Genomic DNA, 17585 nt, shown 5'->3' on the forward strand with positions numbered 1-17585 from the left:
GAAAATAGGGAGGCGACTCTGTTTACTCCGAGTTCGCAATTAGAAGGGAGTACTGAAAAACTCGTATTTCCGACTAGGTGACATACGCCTCTGTCACTTTTCTCTAGCTTGAAGCAACGGCCAACAAGCCCTTGTCTTATTGAAGGGAGCCACGGGCGAAGGTGCCTGTTCACGCATCAAGGCAGTTTTGGAGATACCTAAGTCCGCATAGTTCGACTGTTCAGGGTTTTTGGGTCTGATAAGCTGATCCTGCTTTTTACCCATCAGAGGGGGTTCCTTATAAATATATTCTTTCATTAAAAATTGATAAAGAACACACAATAACGGTTTTATCGCATAGGCTCTCGCCTCAAGATAAACCGCACCCGTTACAAGGTATAAGTCGTGACGTGGATTTTTCCTGTACCTCGGTCAGTCTAAAAAATGACTGAGAACCTACCGTGTACAGCGATGTAAGCTGAAAAACTGGATCTTACAATAGATATCGCGAGATTCTGTTGGGCGCCTGGCGTGATTAACACGCCTCGAAATCGTTAATGCGCTAGACCTCGGGAATTAACTCGGTAGCTCAGTACCGCGGAGAGGGAAGGGGGAATTTTTGAGGAGAGCGAGAGAGATACCCGACAACAATACGCTATTTTAAAAAATTAAAATAAAACAATATATTTTACGACAGCGATGATACAAAAATATAAAAAAAGAATAATTCAAAATTCGCTTTTCGCGGTCCAAAATCAAACAAACAGAACTAATAAAAAAATGAACTATATGAAAAAACTTGAGCCCACTTGCGCTAGTCGCATCCTTAGTAATAAACAATAGAACGAAAACTAAAAACAAAGTCGGGCTCGACGCGCTAACCGCGATCGTCCTCTACTAAATACAGCGTTAAGCGCCAAACTATAATAATAAACCACAAGGGCAATAACTAAACAAAATATTATTCAACGCGCTAACCGCGATCGTCCTTGACTATACATATTATAGCGCTAATCACAACATTTGATAATGCGCCAAGGGGTAACATTTTAAAGACAAACGATGGCTTGACGCGCTAATCGCAACTCTAATTATTATCTGTAATCATAATTTATTAATTCTACCTTGGTGAGGTCTATCGCAACGCATCCGAACTCAACTTTCTCAAGGTCTTCCAAACTCGATTCGCGAATTCGTAAATTCCTCTTTCGACAATTCGCGATCTACACGAGAGGCGACACTTGAACCGAATAACGTGGCTCGACCTGATACAGCGGAATTCTGACTGTACGCAATCTCAAAAACGCGAGAAAAGCTTCTCAATACCGTGGCTCTACTCGACTTTCTCAATTATCCAAAATGCACTCAACTAAGTAACGCGCAACTCAAGCTACTAAGCAAAAGTATCGGCTAGAGAATTTCGAGTACTTTCGATAACGCAAATCCCAGATGGCTATCCGGTCCTCGACAAGCCGTTATTTAATCACTTTTGAAATTCTTTCGCGAGAATATTAACAGCGCTTACCGGTCCACTGCACAAAGCTTCTAACACCCGTCGACATCGTTGTCGACATCGTCGCCACACTCCACAAGAAAAAGAAAGAGCCAAAAGAGAAAACTCAAATTGACCTTCGCGACTTCTCTCGACCTACTGTATAGCTCTACCGTCAGAACTAGAGTGATCTTTGAAATCGACGACCCGCCGCAAGATCGGTCTCGGTATGCTACTCCCTATGTGACGTTATACCCGCAAGAATACGCAACAATCGATCCGTCATCGATTTCGTAGATTGTGCAATTCAGCGCGCACCTGTCGTCGCAACGCGCCGCAGAACTTAAGGCTAGATCGCGATGTCGTCCTCCACGCAACTATATGATGGCCCAGGGGTGAGCGGGGTGATGCTTCCTCTTCGCTACTCAGTCCGTCGCAAATTCGATGGTCAATTGTTGGCGGGATGAAGGGGGAGACGCTGCAGCACGCCGGCCGCGAGTGTGAATCGCGTCTGCCTTGGATTCCCGCCATCCAGAGATCTTCGTTCTTCCCCTCCGCAACCTCGACATCCTTCCCTTGAGGTCATCGCGATTCTGCCACTCCGCAATATCCTCGAATTCGTAGTTGACCTCTTGCCTGGTACCGTTGTACTCGAAAAGTAAATAAAAAAACAAAAGCCTGCAATATCTTAATCGCTATTCGATACAGTGTCCCCTCTCAGAAGCTCGGATGCGTGACTCCAGTTCTGGCGTTCTTTTCTAACCACTCTGCTATCGTGAAACCCTCGAGTTTGGTTGCGCCCAGGGTTCAAGGAGCTCTTTGTAACCGGCACCAAAAATCCCATGTTACAATGTATAGAATATTTTATTCGCGCGATTACAATGTACGCGCTGTTTTTGACTCGCTACAGGCTACTACTGCTAAGTGTGGTCAGCGGCGTCGCTGTCGCTGAATGCTGTCGAAGTGATCTGAATGTACGCTTGGGGACGATGAATCTGAGACGGCCAATTTTTTACACTAGACAGTTATGTTGGCAACACAGGGAAACCTACAGCGCGATAGTCGGCCGAGCGCGAAACAAACTCAATCTCAATAAACGTAACATAATCCATGACAGTCGAATCTAACCTTAGAAAAACCGCTGAGATTACTTGTTAGATTAACACGTATTCTAAGGTTGGATTCAAAGTTCAGTGGTGTCGATCTAACAAGTCATCATCCCCGCGGTATTTTATTTATATTCGACGGTCATGAGTTATGTTATGTTTATTGATGTTGAGTTTATTTCATGCTCGGCCGACTATGGCGCAGGAGATTTCTCGGTATTGCCAACATAACTGTCTAGTGTAAAAAATTAGCCATCTCAGATTCATTGTTCCCAAGTGTACTTGAGCCACTGACTGGCGTCAGCACTAGAAGAGGGAGCGCGGCAAACTACAATTACCAGTTTGCTCACCCACATTTAAGACAAGCATCTTTTGCCATTTGCCGTCAAGCCTCGTCTAATTCTTTACTTTCTTAACTCATTATTCCCTTGCTTTCGTCGTGACCTCCGTTGCTATTTCAGTTGGTTTTCACATAGTTCCCGTAACAATATCCCAGATTTCAATCTGCTGCCTTCATCAGCTTCCCTCTCCTGATTTGTTCTTAATCCATTTTATCTTGAATTGTTTGAACAATTTTTTTACTCTTTTGGACTCTTGACTTTTTAACTTTTTCTCACAGATACTTCCTGGGCCCATAACCTGTTGTTTTATATGATTTTGTGAAATAATATTGTTACAAAGGGTGAAATCACCCGTTTTGCCCCCTTTTAATGATCTAGTAGTCATCATAGATAAAAGACGTTTATAAACCTCTTATGTCTTTAAAAAGAATAAGGTTGCTGCGTCAACCAACATTATTGTAAAAACAGTCTTGTTTCAGACTTAAAACCAGAAACACGTATCCTGCAATTAAAGCTTTTTCTCAACATTTTATTTACGCCTTTGATTGTGGCCTGATAATCAAACTCACGAATCCATATTTATTTCCGTAACGTCCAAGAACGTTACAATATTTTCAGGATTTCTGTGATTATAACAGATTTAATTTGAAGTGAACATGCTTTGTTTGGTCCATGCCCGATTTTCTTATGTATTACCCTGACGTATAATATTAGCTGAGATCTTGGTGCGGCAGATAATGTAAAAAGCGACGCGCGCACCTCATTAACTCGACTGTTCTCTTACAGACATCTCTCATGGAGGGGGCTGAAACCTTCACAACTGGTGTGACATTATTTGTGTTTGGCCCAATAACCTCTATCTTGGAATGTTGTAACATGAACAATTCTGAATTTTATCATTTAACTCACTGATTCCAATTCACCTATTATCTGTTTTACCAGAAGACCCTAATTTGCTTAAAGGACGGATTCTAATTTACTGACGTTCATTACTCATGAAATAGAGCTGTTAAAGGGTAGGTTTTGTAAATTTCGATGAATGGCTATCGGAATCTAACTCTATACCTAGCAAAGGTATTCATTTGAATACCTTGGGGTTTGTACACGTCGTATACTACTCTCAATGCAGGGAATCAGTGAAGATGAAATATATTGGTTTTGAGAGAAATGCACGATTTAAATAGTTTAGTTTACTATCAATGATTAAGAGCAATTTTCAGGGAGCCAAGGTGTGCAGAGTCGCCGAGGCTCAGCCGAAACTCGCATGATCAGTGTCAATCGCCTTCCGGACACAGCGCACACGATTCTTATTAACCATGACATGCATCGAAAATTTGCATTCAAGTGCGTGATCATTCTTTATTACGCGGTTTCTACTCGATTTTGCATGAAGCATTCGGGGAAACGGTTGTAAACTTCGTTTTTTCACCCGCTTACGATATTTCCACCGGCTTATTTGTTTCCAGCTAAGAAAATGGGACTTCGCACCCGATTTAGATGCATTAAAAGGCATACTTTCAGTGCAGGCTAGACATAATAGTACTTTATGTGGCATGCCCGTGAAGAAAGTGCTTTCAGGATAAGGATAATAATTTCAGCACAGGCTAAAGGCGAGTCGAAAGCGTGTACTGAAATCATTATTTGAGCTAAAAATACGTTCCGGGCGCGCCGCATACAGTATTTTTACCGGCACAGGTATGAAACGTTACTTTGACACCAGTTGAGATTCCAACCTCGAATCGCGCAACAAAAACCAGAAGTGCCATAAAAAGTCTTTTCACCACACTTTATACCGCTAACCTCAGAACTGCCATAAAAATACTTTTTAAGGCAGTTCTGAGGCTAGCGGCATAAAGTGACACTTGACAGATCCAAAACAGGTGTTAAAAGTAACTTGTTTGTGCCTATGCCAAAAAAGACTATTTATTGTAAATACCATCGTCGGTATTACGTGTTTTCAGCTAGACGAGATTTCAATATCAATTTATTATTGTACGAATACCAAATTATCGCTATTGTTACAAAAAAATATACTAAGAACGATCGTAATCAAAAAAAGTAACAGACACTATATTTTTTGGTTATAGCTACAAATATAATTTTTATTTTGTACTTAGAACTATATTTTTCGATAGTTGTCGAAAATGAAAATAGTTATAGACTGTGTAGTAACCGTAAGTAAAAATTTCTCTAGGTGTGGCAATGCTGGAAATAAAATAAAAATAGGTGTCTCAAGTAAACTAATTTGCTTTTACCAGTTTCAAATTTAGATACATTGGATCGAATAAGTAGCACCCCAGAATCGTACACCTTTTCCTTGTTAGAGCTCATGTCTATTGATCACCCTACCACGGGCTCGGCTAGGATAAGATGCAGAGCCCACGATTGCTAACGCAGACAATGGGGCATGTCGCACCGTCGAGTTTTACCGAAAAACTTACTAAATCATGTTCTATGTATATGTATTTTTTTTTTTTTTTTTTTGCTGCTAAGAAATGAAATCTCTTTTAACTTTTGGGAGGTGACGGGGATTCTAATCCTTAGGCCGAAGCGAGCTCATAGCGCTGATAGCGAACCGCCGATTCACAGGTATTTGTTATAGACGTTATTTTTAATGATCAAACTATTTGATTCAGCGGATGAGTAATCAGAAATCTTGAAACGTCATTGATTCTAGTAAATTTTCATGAGTATCACTGCGTGTGCGATCTTTCTGTGAATCGGCGGGTACCTTTAGCATCGTTTTGTAATTTAGTTTATGTAATCCGTAAAAGAGATTTGGAAATTTCTTGAAAAAGATACAAAAAATTGGTCCAGTTGTATAGTACGTAATCTCAAAACTAGTGAGCATCTAGTAGGATTGTGTTGATAGTGTTTTTGTGAATTTGCCAAACTTTTCTAGATGACCACATAACCGTGATCACAATCCCCATTTTGCCCAAAGTTTTTAGAGATTGTATTACGTCAGCTAAGAAAAAAGCGTTAAACAACTTGCTGAATTTGTCGTTTAAACAGAAATTGAATAATTCAAATTAATGTGAAAAACATCGTACCTTATTCTACGATATGTAGTTAGTCCTTGCTCTGAATTGCTGATTGATTTTGTCTGACTATAATGCTTATTGCGATAAAATGGCAAATTGGTGAACATGTGCCAAGCATACCCTTTTTTTAAATGAAATGTAATGTTATAGCATTTCAACAACTCGAATTCGCCTCAACTGCATTTTTATTGAGAAAAAATATCAGTTCATTACACGAATTTATACTCTGTAACGTGGCATTTTTTATGCGCGTCCTAAACGGCTTCCCGAACCCTAGGCGGAACCTAAAATTAGGGATTTCGCGATCACAATCGCGATTAGTTTCGTATAAGAGCGCCAGGACGATAGTCGCGCATTCGATAGTCTGAGAGGGGACACTTTACGGGCTGGCGAATACGACTTTTTAGGATTTTTGTTTATTTTTTTTTGTTTCACGAACGCAATACTAAATCAATCACAAATAAAAAAGTAATAATCAAGAAGACTCACACTGCCAAATGACACTAGCAAGTAAAGTACATGGCAGCTAAATTATGGAACCATATACGAATAAATATTATAAGAAAGGATAAGGTGGCATTTGAGAAATGAATAAATACATGGATAGGTAGCAGAGAAAGGTAAAAACATCTGTGAAATACTGCTTTACTAATAAACTTAAGGGGCGACTTAGGTGAAATGTTCGTCAAAAATGACCGGACTTTCGGTTTTTTACGGAAAAAGATCTTTGAACCGTATCCGACCTGGTAAAAATTTGCCATCACTGAAATATTTTTTTAAAACTTTTTTGGCCCGATAAAGAAATTTTTGATCTTTTGACTGTCATAATGGGTCCGCTTTTGAAATTTTTCAGAATTCAACTCTGGATTTGTGATCAGGGATTCAATAAACATTTGAGTACCAATTTTCATTATTTATTGAAACAAAAGAGCGCGAAGTTAATGGGCTGCCTGTGCGTCGTGATCGGTCGGTAAGATTGCAGATAACTCTCGTACCAGTTATTTTGACATATACTCTAACCACCTAGGTATGAAAATTTCTATGATTCAACAGTTGTTCCCTGCCAACCAAGCTATTCCCCCGTGTTTACAAAGCTATTTTTCGAACGATAGATTTAACGAACTGTGACAAATTTTTCTTGTGGTTTAAACTACTCCGACTTGAATTTTGAACAGATCTGCCTCTCAAAATGAATCGAATCAGCACTCGCTCGTCGTCAAATGCTACAGCTGCGGTCATGAAATCGCTGAAAATTACATGAGTTCCCAAACCAATGACACTTCGACTACGCCACCCTTTGAAATAAACAGGCGAGTATTTGATGGAATGATCAGTGTTGGACTAGGGCACTTAAGTATGGAAAAATGCTGCAATATAATGGATATGAAAGGCGTGAGTGTCAGTAGCTTCAAAAGTCATGTGAACCACTTGACTGCGGAGACTGAGAAGTTAAAAGCAAGAGTTTTCGAGAAAGCTGAACAAACTGTTAGAAGAGCGCATGAATTAATATATCGTTCAATGGAGAGTGGGGTAGTACTTGACGTCGCAGTGTTTTACACCGGTACGTGACACAAACTCGGCCTTACATCGTTATACGGAGTAGGAATAGTCATCGACATCCTTACTGGATGGCGATCGATTACCAAGTACTCTCAAAGTACTGCCAGGTGTGTATCGTTATCGCAGCCCAACTAAATGCTACTTCGACTGATTTTACAGTGTGACAGGATGGTCACAAATCAGAGTGCAGTAAGAACTACAGTAGCCACTGTAGTTGCTAAATTCAATATGGGAGCGCTCCTTGCTCAAAAGAAAAAGACGGTTAGTGACGCCTAATGAGGTGACAGATAATGCAAAAAGGCGAGCCAGCAACAACATGCCAGACGAAAGCGTAAGGCTGAATGAAAAGCAACGACGAAGTGCAAGTAAGCCAAGACGAACAGAGAAAATTGAAAAAACCGCTACGGAGAAGACTGAAACAGAAGCAGAAGGGACAACGTATGGTGTCGAAGAATTTTAACGGTTTCTTCACAGGACTAATTTGCAAGCAGTCAGCTCCTGTATTTACTTATATTATTGTATAGTATACTCAAGTGGAGGCTAGATAAATATTAGTTGATCGTTTTCATTTACTCAATATATTATTGAAATATTTGTCTAGCCCTAATAATCATTCCACAGTAAAATAATTGGACTTTTCTTTGCCTTTATGTCCCAGAGTGAGTTCATTGAAAATTGAATGATTCTGGCGGAAGAAGCGGACGAAGAAGAGAGTTGAATTCAGAACAGACACGCAGAAGCTGATTGGATACAAACTTCACCGAAGAATGAAATTGAAGATCAATAAAACAACAATAGGCACTGACGAGCGACACATGATTTATCAATATTATTACTTACATTCTGAGATGAATTTTGAACTCGATTCAAATAAATGGAATTAAAAAAAAAATTGCTGAATAATGAATTTTTTTTTCTTTTGACCCAATTTTTTATGGTCCAAATCAATGTTGAAGTCAACTAAGTCAAAGTATCTTATCTCTACAGTAAAGAACTCATTGTGTGTATACTACATATTTGCTGCTTAGAAGTTCATGAAACTGAATTCATTCAATCGCTTTTATCTCAGAACTATGTTTTCAGGCATTCAAAATATTCCTTGCGCATTAGGTTTCATCCAATTATTTTGCCCTTTGGCAGATATATTCTTAGGCATATTATCATGAAATCGTTTGCAGGGAATTTTAGCTCTGGTGAATATAACTCATTTCTCAGCCTATAATATACCAATAATTGTAACAAAAAAAAAAAAAATTCAAACTGTTGAAGTAATAGTTTCAATGACTAAGAAATCTCTAATCAAAAATTTCCTGCAACAATTTTTAGTCCATGGCATTAAATGTATCCACAAAAAATTTCAACCTTCTACGATGAAACCTAATGCGCAAGGGATGTTTCGAAGAAATCTAAAAAAAAAGTACATAACTTTGGAATTACTTGACCTATTGAGTTGAATTATGGATCAGATTGTAGTGTTAGGATTCCAAATAAATGCTCCAAATTTCAATGAAATTGATTCAAAGATACGGGACCTTTTTTTTTCACCGAACTCTCCCCCTTAAGTCTAAAATGAAATAACATAGACTCTAACGAAAGAACTACTCATTACGATGTACAACTAAACTTTACATAAGCTTACGAAAACAAGAATAACATAGTAAAAACAACCAAAATGAAGTTAATACATTGTAACCAACTTTTATTTATACTTATCTTGATGATAATTGCGAGGGTTAAAGACGGTTACCCTACGGCGCAGTTACTAACCTGCATAATTAGTTATTGAGAGATAATTAGAGAGAAAGATATAATTATTGGGCGCCAGACGCAGGTGCGTCAGAAAATAGATAATAGATAGATAATAGAAGAGAAGATATAGCTCAAGACAAGATCAGATTCTACGACGGTTTTGCACAGCTTACTCAGTATAGACAAGATAATGGTGGGGGGAGGGGTTGGATCCAAGAGATAAAATAAGAAGCAGGCGAAGCAGAAATAGTAACAAGTATATTGACCATGAACCGAGAAATATTAATAACAAGCGAACAACTAAAGAGATTTAGATACAATTAAGTCATGTGAGAAAGTTAGTTCACAGCCAGGAAAAAGTTGAGCGAGAGACTTAACAAATAAACAGAACGTTTTTAGAATAAGCGAGAGGTGTGTTTAGGCTCGCGATACTATTATCCTAGGTAATAATTAATACGGTTTTACAATAATTGAGCAGAACAAAGAAATATATAATCCACCATCTACGGTACTTAAATTAAGCATTAATAACGCAAGCCGTAAAATATGAGAATCGAGACGGCAAATAGGTACCCGAGGGGTGAGAAATTATGCAAACGGCGAGAATTATAAGAAACATGCGAAGTACAAAAATGGTAATAGTTATCAAATTACCAAAGTTACTAGAAATATAACACGTGCAGGGACTGTATTGATTACGGGGTAGATTCAAAGAAAAATGTCAGGTAAATTATTATTTTAATTACAGCGGAATGCGGTCTGTTGATATAACTAGCCAAGTAATCAGATAGAGAATTATTGTTATAGAAACTAACAGATAGTACGTAGTCTCTAGTTTGCGGCAAGTGTGAGGCGATGAGTGATAATATTCAGAACAGCAAAAGATAATTTCGTGATTAAAAAAAGTAATATTCAAGAGGATTAATGCGCAGCGTACTACGAATCAGAGAGACTACGGACAACTACGATCAGCGGTATTAGCGAAGAAAATAATGAAAAAGTTGTTATTCAATACGGCGCAATACTCCAAAGTTAAAAGAACGACGAGTGATGCCGCGCAGCGATATAAGATCGCTCGCGCGGTACACTTACTAAGATTAATTACTCAGGAGAGAATCGGTAAAGAAACAGTTATTAGTTAACTGAAAAAATTAAAAGAAATAGTAATGCTCAGTAGCTGATGTGAGAATTGATAAATTAGCAGATACCGGTGGTTACAAGGACTAAGAAATAATTACATCTCAAAATAAGCTAAGCGGTATCAAGCGGTCAATTGTCTTTTCTTTCAATTCGGTATAAGTAAAACAATGTTACAGTGCTGCTATACAGCGATATTAGATATTCAGACTATTCTAGAAGAGAGTGATAATTAAATAAAGCAATAGTCACTACCAACTGCGTAAGTAAGAGCCAACCAGTCGCGAAGTTACTTGCGATAAAAAATAGAAAAAAGTAAGATACGAGCCCAAGCGGCTCACGCAGAGCAACTGCGAGAGAAAAAGAGAGAAACGATATATTGCAAGTAATTTCGTGGCTTCACAAAATAGAAAAGGAACCTCACTTACGGGGAAAGAAGATAGAAACTGGTACAGAATACTAGAAGGTGCGATAATCGATGATGGAAAACTTTAACGGCGAGAACACGTCTGTCTGTTTAGAAAACTGAATGTAGAGTGTCGAGACGAGCGGTGATCCTGGCGATTTTCGTCGTGCTGCTGTCACGTGATTCTTCCTCAAATTTGCGTTATTTTAATTGGACTAACAGGTCGCGTAGGTCGGGTCTACAGGTAGGGCGGCGATAATCCCTCGTCGCTTGTTTTCGTCTCCTTTGCTGACAGGTATTGAGGTATGGACACGTCGCGCGGTGGTCGGAGGGGTTTCCATCAGCTGTGCTGTATCGTTGGCGAGAGGGGAAGTCGTACCCCTCATGTGTTGCGCTATTGAGGTGCGCGAGAAGATTGTGTTACCGATGTTTTGGACTTGCGACCGATTATGCTATACTTCTTGCTTTTCTGGTACTCTCAGTTATGACTATCTCGTTGGCGCTGCATCACGGCACTCGTTCATCGGAGCCCTCATGCCGGAACGATCTGGTAGTGATGGTCCTCATACCGGATCTCCACACTGTATCCACCAGGTCAACGTGGTCCACATAGTCGAACGTGACCCACGCTACAGCCCTTCGATAAGACGGTTTTTGAAGATACAACCGTCCTTACTTCATAGACAACGGTTAAGTAGGTATCGTGGTCGGTTCAGCTCCGGGCTGATAAGAATCGTCGACGGGAGGTTTCTTTGTGTTGTCGATGTACAGCCCTGTACGCCGTCGGCGATGCATCCGAGCGATAGTAGCGTTAGTTCATGGTTCGGCTCTTGGCCGATAAGTCTACGTAGTTGGAGGTCCTGTTTGTGCATCACGCACGACCGTTTTCGCAAACCAGGTAGGCATCCATCTGGAGTTGCTTCAGCGATATTCGGTAGTCCGTAGTTGGTGGTGGCCGGCTGTTGACCTGGTACGTGACCCCTGTCAGGCAGTGTCTAGGTATCTCGAAGCGGAAGTTTCGTAGTTGGTTCTCGTAGGGCGTTACAAAATTAGAAAATATAATAGAATTATCTTAATAAGGAAATTTCACTTAAATCTAACTAGTGGTTCTTTTTGGAGTATTCGCCTCAGACGTGTTTTCGTTGTTTTTAGCGATATTCTGTAAGCAGGGAAGTGCGATATTTAAACCATGTGACGGGCTATGAAATACCACGTCACAACATATAAAATTAAGCCGCACAGGTGATAAAAACACAATTCCCTGCCACAAGCGACGGATTAAAGAAGGGGACGACAAAAACATGTGAGATCGATGTAGGAACGGTAATGTTGAGTGGATAATGAAACAACCCTCGAAATAGTCAAATTATCGTACCAGCGTAGTCAGGCAATAATAATGAAAATAAGTTTAAATGAGTACCGAATAAAAACTTATAAAACGTAAGAAGAACGAAAACTTGTTAAGAACTAATAAAAAGTTATATTATAGTAATAAATATGATACATCTCAGTTCCATCGCGTTATCACCGTAATTTTAGATAGCTCTGAGTGTCAGGAAAGGTTAAAAAGAGAAAGAAAAAAAATAGCCGAACTTCATCTAAAAATTGGCCTTGAACATTCTGGAGTATAATCATTTTTAGAAATACATTGAATGCGAGCCTAAACGAGCATTAATAAGTACTATTTTCTTCAAAGTAGTGATTGAACGAGGCTGAAGTTAGTAATGTTAACATAACGAAACATCAGGAAAAAATTTATTATTGTGCAATTCTAGAATGACCTTCGAGGAATTAAACTTTCAAAATATGAACTTGTTTTGTTTATTATAGTATACTAAATTTCAATCCTGAAGTTGTAAAGTAACGATTTCTTCTGAATGTGTATCGTTACAGTAACGTTACTAACAAAGGGTCTAGCCGAATAAGCATGTCAAAAATGCCGCCGAAGATTTTCAGGAATAGGGGCAAAAGATATGTTATCCAAAGGAACACATTTCAGCCAAATTTGAACCTTCTAATCTTCCTATTTGTTGCAGACTGTCAAGTATTGCATTTAGGCGTTTTTCCTTTTTTTCTTCGACCTCATGGGATCTATCGTGCTAAAAAAAATCACAAACGCGAAACTGGTCAGAATACGTAAACAAAGTATTTTTTTAACCCATCTTCGCGTTAATTCCGAGTAGAAAAAAATTAATAAGTTTTCTTTTCCTGTTTTAACTATGATAAATTAAACTTACACCCATCATTATTTTTTAGAAAGAGTATGTGCTCAAAGTACAAAACCTCTAATTTTCCCAGATTTTTCGCATTGGTGCGCCATTGTCAAAAAAAAAATAAAAACCACATATTTTACTAGTTTTCCGGGGTTGTTCAGTATCTGGGTATTCTATGGTTGATTTATTTCACTGCCAGGCACGGTCCTACAAATACACAACAGACCGAAAAAAAAAATGCTCCAAAAATGTACCGATTGGCCGATACATTTGGAAATGAGAATCTCATCGAGATTCCCGATGTAAATTTAGAATCTCAATTCTGTCATTGTGCACGCATTCGCTTGCGGACACAGTTGAATTAAATACCGTGGTTGAATCGGTGTTACACGAAAAACTCGTGGCGAAGCGGGTTCGGATAATGCGAGGAAATGGCGGCACACTCGTGGAGAAATTCTTGCGAAAATGAAGCTCTTTATTTTCCGGTACAGGTTTATGGATGTTGAAATTACTGAAACTACCGAATTGCAAATGTTGTAGTCGTTCCGGAGTGAAAGCCGTTGAACAAGATTCTTTTAACCGTGAGTCGTAGATTCCCGCTTACAAAAGTAACGTGATCCACACGAGAGTTAACGACGTCTGTACTTGAGAGAGTGCGAAAACAAAACAAAAAAAACTACCATTCAAGCACCGGTGATACTCGAAGAGGTGAATAGGCTCTAGCACGAAAACCGAGAGTTTTCGGCTGATTTTCGCACCCAAAAGGATACCGCGTAACGTTAACACATATAGGACTATTTATTTCCAACCTGCCACGTAACATTAATACTAGAACGTGAATTTGAGTGACCTCCAGTATAAATGTGATACATAAATATAAATACTAAAAAAAATCATTTACCGTTCCTGCTGATTTGATATTGGGTCACATTAAAGGCTAGCTAGCTAGCTAGCTCAGGGTGAAATCTCGAGTTTCGTTTTGGAACAATGTGTCTGTACGTGTATTTGTAGAAGCGTACTCGGAAGTGAAATAAATCGACCATCGAATACCCAGATGCTGAAAAATCCCGGAAAAATATTTAAAAACGCGGTTTTTTATTTTTTTTTACAATGGCGCACCAAAGTGAAAAATCTGAAAAAATTTGAAGTTTTGTATTTTGAGCATATACTCTTTCTAAAAAATAATGATGGATGCAAGTCTATTTTTTGATAGTGAAAACAGGAAAAGAAAACTTCTTCATTTTTTTTTCTCGATATTGACGCCAACATTGGTTGAAAAATACGTTTTTTTACGTATTCTGACCAGTTTCGTGTTTGTGATTTTTTTTAGTACGATAGCTTCAATGAGGTCGAAGAAAAAAAAGGAAAAACGCGAAAACGCAATATTTGACAGTCAGCAATAAATAGGAAGATTAGAGGGTTCAATTTTGGTCGAAATGTGTTCCTTTGGATGATAAATTTTTTGCCCCCATTCCCCGTTGAAAATCTTCGGGAGCTTTTTTGACATGCTTATGCGACTAGACCCTTTACCTCATCCCGCGTCTTTGCAGAACCACTAATTTACCTCCAATTGTTATTCATGTACGTCCGAGGGTTTGGCTGCTCAGAAAAAAGTGACACAGTGATTGTAGAGTACAGAGACTACATACATATTTTTATAGTTACAAAAGATTTCTTGTTTTGAATGTAAAAATTTGAATATGCATGACTACATTCATTCAATGTTCGTAGCCATGATAAATATGTATGTCTAGAAAAAAATTACATGACTACTGTGATTCAAAAAAAGGCAATTATAGGTAGTCATCTGTAATCATCAATGATTTTATCTTTACCATCTGATGAATAACCAATAAGACCATCTTACTGCCACGATTTTTAAATTTCATATAATCAGGGTCAAAGTTTTATAGATTTCATGATTATTGTAATCAGAAAGACTACGATATGATTCCAAATGATTGAATAAATCAAAATTGATTGTTAGATTGCAGACGTTTTTACGATCATAACGCGGTTATACACAATAACTGCTGTAGCGGCCGACTTCGCTCGTACGACATGGTAACTGTACCTTACCTGAGATATTAGTCAACATCGTTATATAATTCGGTTTTTCGAAAGTGATTTTGAATTTACAGAAATATGTAACATTTCATATCGTACCATACTATCATATAATACACTTCTCGCAAAAATTAAGGGAACAAATAAATTTTCAAAATTTTTTGGTGATTTTCAACAGGCTGTATTTCAGTGAAAAATGGTCGTACAAGAAATAAAAAAAAAAGCTTTTGAAGCTTGAAGACTCTAGTTTTTGAATTTTTCGGTTAAAAGTTTTTCGAAGCACTGTTAGCCATGCAATCCTTGGATAAAGCACGAAGAAAAAATTTTCAAAATTTTTCACATTTTTTTTTCGCTCTACGGGCATGGAAAAATTTTTCCGAGCTAAACAAGGGAACAAGGTTTTTGTTTCTTAAGGAACCTTGTTCTCTTAATTTTTTCAAAATTTCAATCAATCGGTCCAGGAAAACCGCTGAACCGATCGATCTACCGATTTAGGGAGACCTTTGGGGTACACTAGGCTGTAAAATTTTCTTCTAACCTAAGCTTTCCCCCCAATATTGACGAAGATGCAGTCGATTATCCAAAAAAAGGCAAAATGACATTTTTTTGCTCTTTTTTCACGTTAACGCTACAGGTGGAAAAAAAATTTTTTTGACATCAACCATGACAGACTTTTGTAGGAAATTTTCTGCAAAAAAAGAAACTGCCCTCCGGCTCGCTAGGCGACCAGTAGTTCTAGAGATATCGGCAGTTGAGTGAAAAAGGATCTTTTGGCATTCAAAATTCGATATCTCGAAGACAAATGGTCGTATCGAGGTTTAAAAAAAAAGCATCTTGAAGCTGAATAAATAGGCTATGCGACCTATGCATTGGTTTGGCTCGGAAAAATTTTTTTTTATTTTTTTTTTTATAAATTAACAGTGCTTCAAAAATTTTCAAACCGAAAAATTCAAAAACTAGAGTCTTCAAGCTTCAAAATCTTTGTTTTTTATTTCTTGTACGATCATTTTTCACTGAAATACAGCCTGTTGAAAATCACCAAAAAATTGCGAAAATTTTTTTGTTCCCTTAATTTTTGCGAGAAGTGTATATTCATGTAATTACGAAGTTTTTGTTTCAGGTGTCTTGAAAGAACAAATTGAATTTGTGTCTCATTGCATACGGAAAATTCTAAGATTTTATGGAGGCAAGATAGACAGCGTAATAATTATAGGACACTCGATGGTACGTGTTTTTGAAGCATCCCATTTTTTTCCATCGTTATAAAGTGTCACTGGCTTCTTATTCCGATGCACAATATTATAATTTTTCAAAATATTGTTCTAGGGTGGCATTGTGGGCAAAGGAGTGCTGCTTGATCCAAATATGAATGTTAGCCACGTGAATACAATAATTATGTTAGCCACACCCCACGAGGCAGCATTGATTTTTGACACTTCTATAGCAACGATTTACCAAAATTTACAAAACCCCGGAGCACTTACCAATAAGTCAAAAGTGTTGACCATTTCTGTTGGAGGAGGACCTCGTGATGTATTGGTTAATAGCAATCAAATTGTAGATCGGACAGCTGATCTCAACGTCCTCACAACGCATGTTCCTGGTGTTTGGAAATCTACTGATCATGTATCCATACTTTGGTGCAAGGAATTCCTTCTTGCCATAATTCGTGCTTTATTCGACTGTGTTGACTTGGTTGGAAGATATCCCAGAATCACTTCAAACAAACAACACAAATTAGACGTCTTCAATTATCACCTCTTACAGGTTCGTAAATATTTATATAACTTATCATAAACTCTTAGAAGGATCACCGATGAATCTACAAACTCATATTTTAATTCACGCAAACTATATTCGGAAAACGGATGTAACGCTGGTCGCGTGATTTTCTGACTTCTAATTTTGGTCTAACATTGTACTGCTAGCAAAATGGCTTAAGAGTTTATCAATTTTTTCATCTGAAATCAACTAGTATGATCTTACTAGTAAAAATTTTCTCTTTTGCTTAAGAGTCAACCATCTTGATATCTTTCATTTTTCTGACACTACCACATGTGCACACGTACAAGTGAATTTCGCGGGATGAATTTTCGGAGACTAGAGAATACTTTTCAAATGTTTTGTGACGGAATGATTTCTTATTCAAAATTGTTTTGGGTGGAATAGCAGAGGCAGATTACATTTAAATTAAAGAAATAGATTATTATTAAATATTTCGTTGACAGCTGACACACGTATTCGCATACTCACGTCACATGGCTGTCACTAAAACAACTGCGATGGCATTTCGGTTGTTTAACGATTCACGGCACTTAGATACCACTGGAGTTTATTTGACCCACAACATGCAAACATTCAGCAAACGAATATGAAAGGTAATTATTCAGAAATTCTTCCATTTCTGAACTTGAAAACATAATGTGAAAACACGTTGTATCCGTGCAAAATTTTGAATAGGCTGTAACTGAAAAATGAAAATTTAACAAGC

The 17585-nt window shown here is 38.1% G+C and overlaps 1 protein-coding gene across 2 annotated transcripts in view; it reads left to right on the top strand.

The window, feature by feature from the left end:
* LOC124300718 (GPI inositol-deacylase) overlaps positions 1-17585 on the top strand; it is a 239856-nt gene that overhangs the window by 116155 nt on the left and 106116 nt on the right. For both annotated transcript variants that reach the window (XM_046755045.1, XM_046755046.1), the window contains 2 exons: positions 16215-16318; positions 16421-16861. In XM_046755045.1, coding sequence (XP_046611001.1) covers positions 16215-16318; positions 16421-16861 — 545 coding nt within the window. The remainder of the gene's footprint in view (positions 1-16214; positions 16319-16420; positions 16862-17585) is intronic.

The sequence above is a fragment of the Neodiprion virginianus genome, chromosome 3 (assembly GCF_021901495.1).
Source record: "Neodiprion virginianus isolate iyNeoVirg1 chromosome 3, iyNeoVirg1.1, whole genome shotgun sequence".
Classification (NCBI taxonomy): domain Eukaryota; kingdom Metazoa; phylum Arthropoda; class Insecta; order Hymenoptera; family Diprionidae; genus Neodiprion; species Neodiprion virginianus.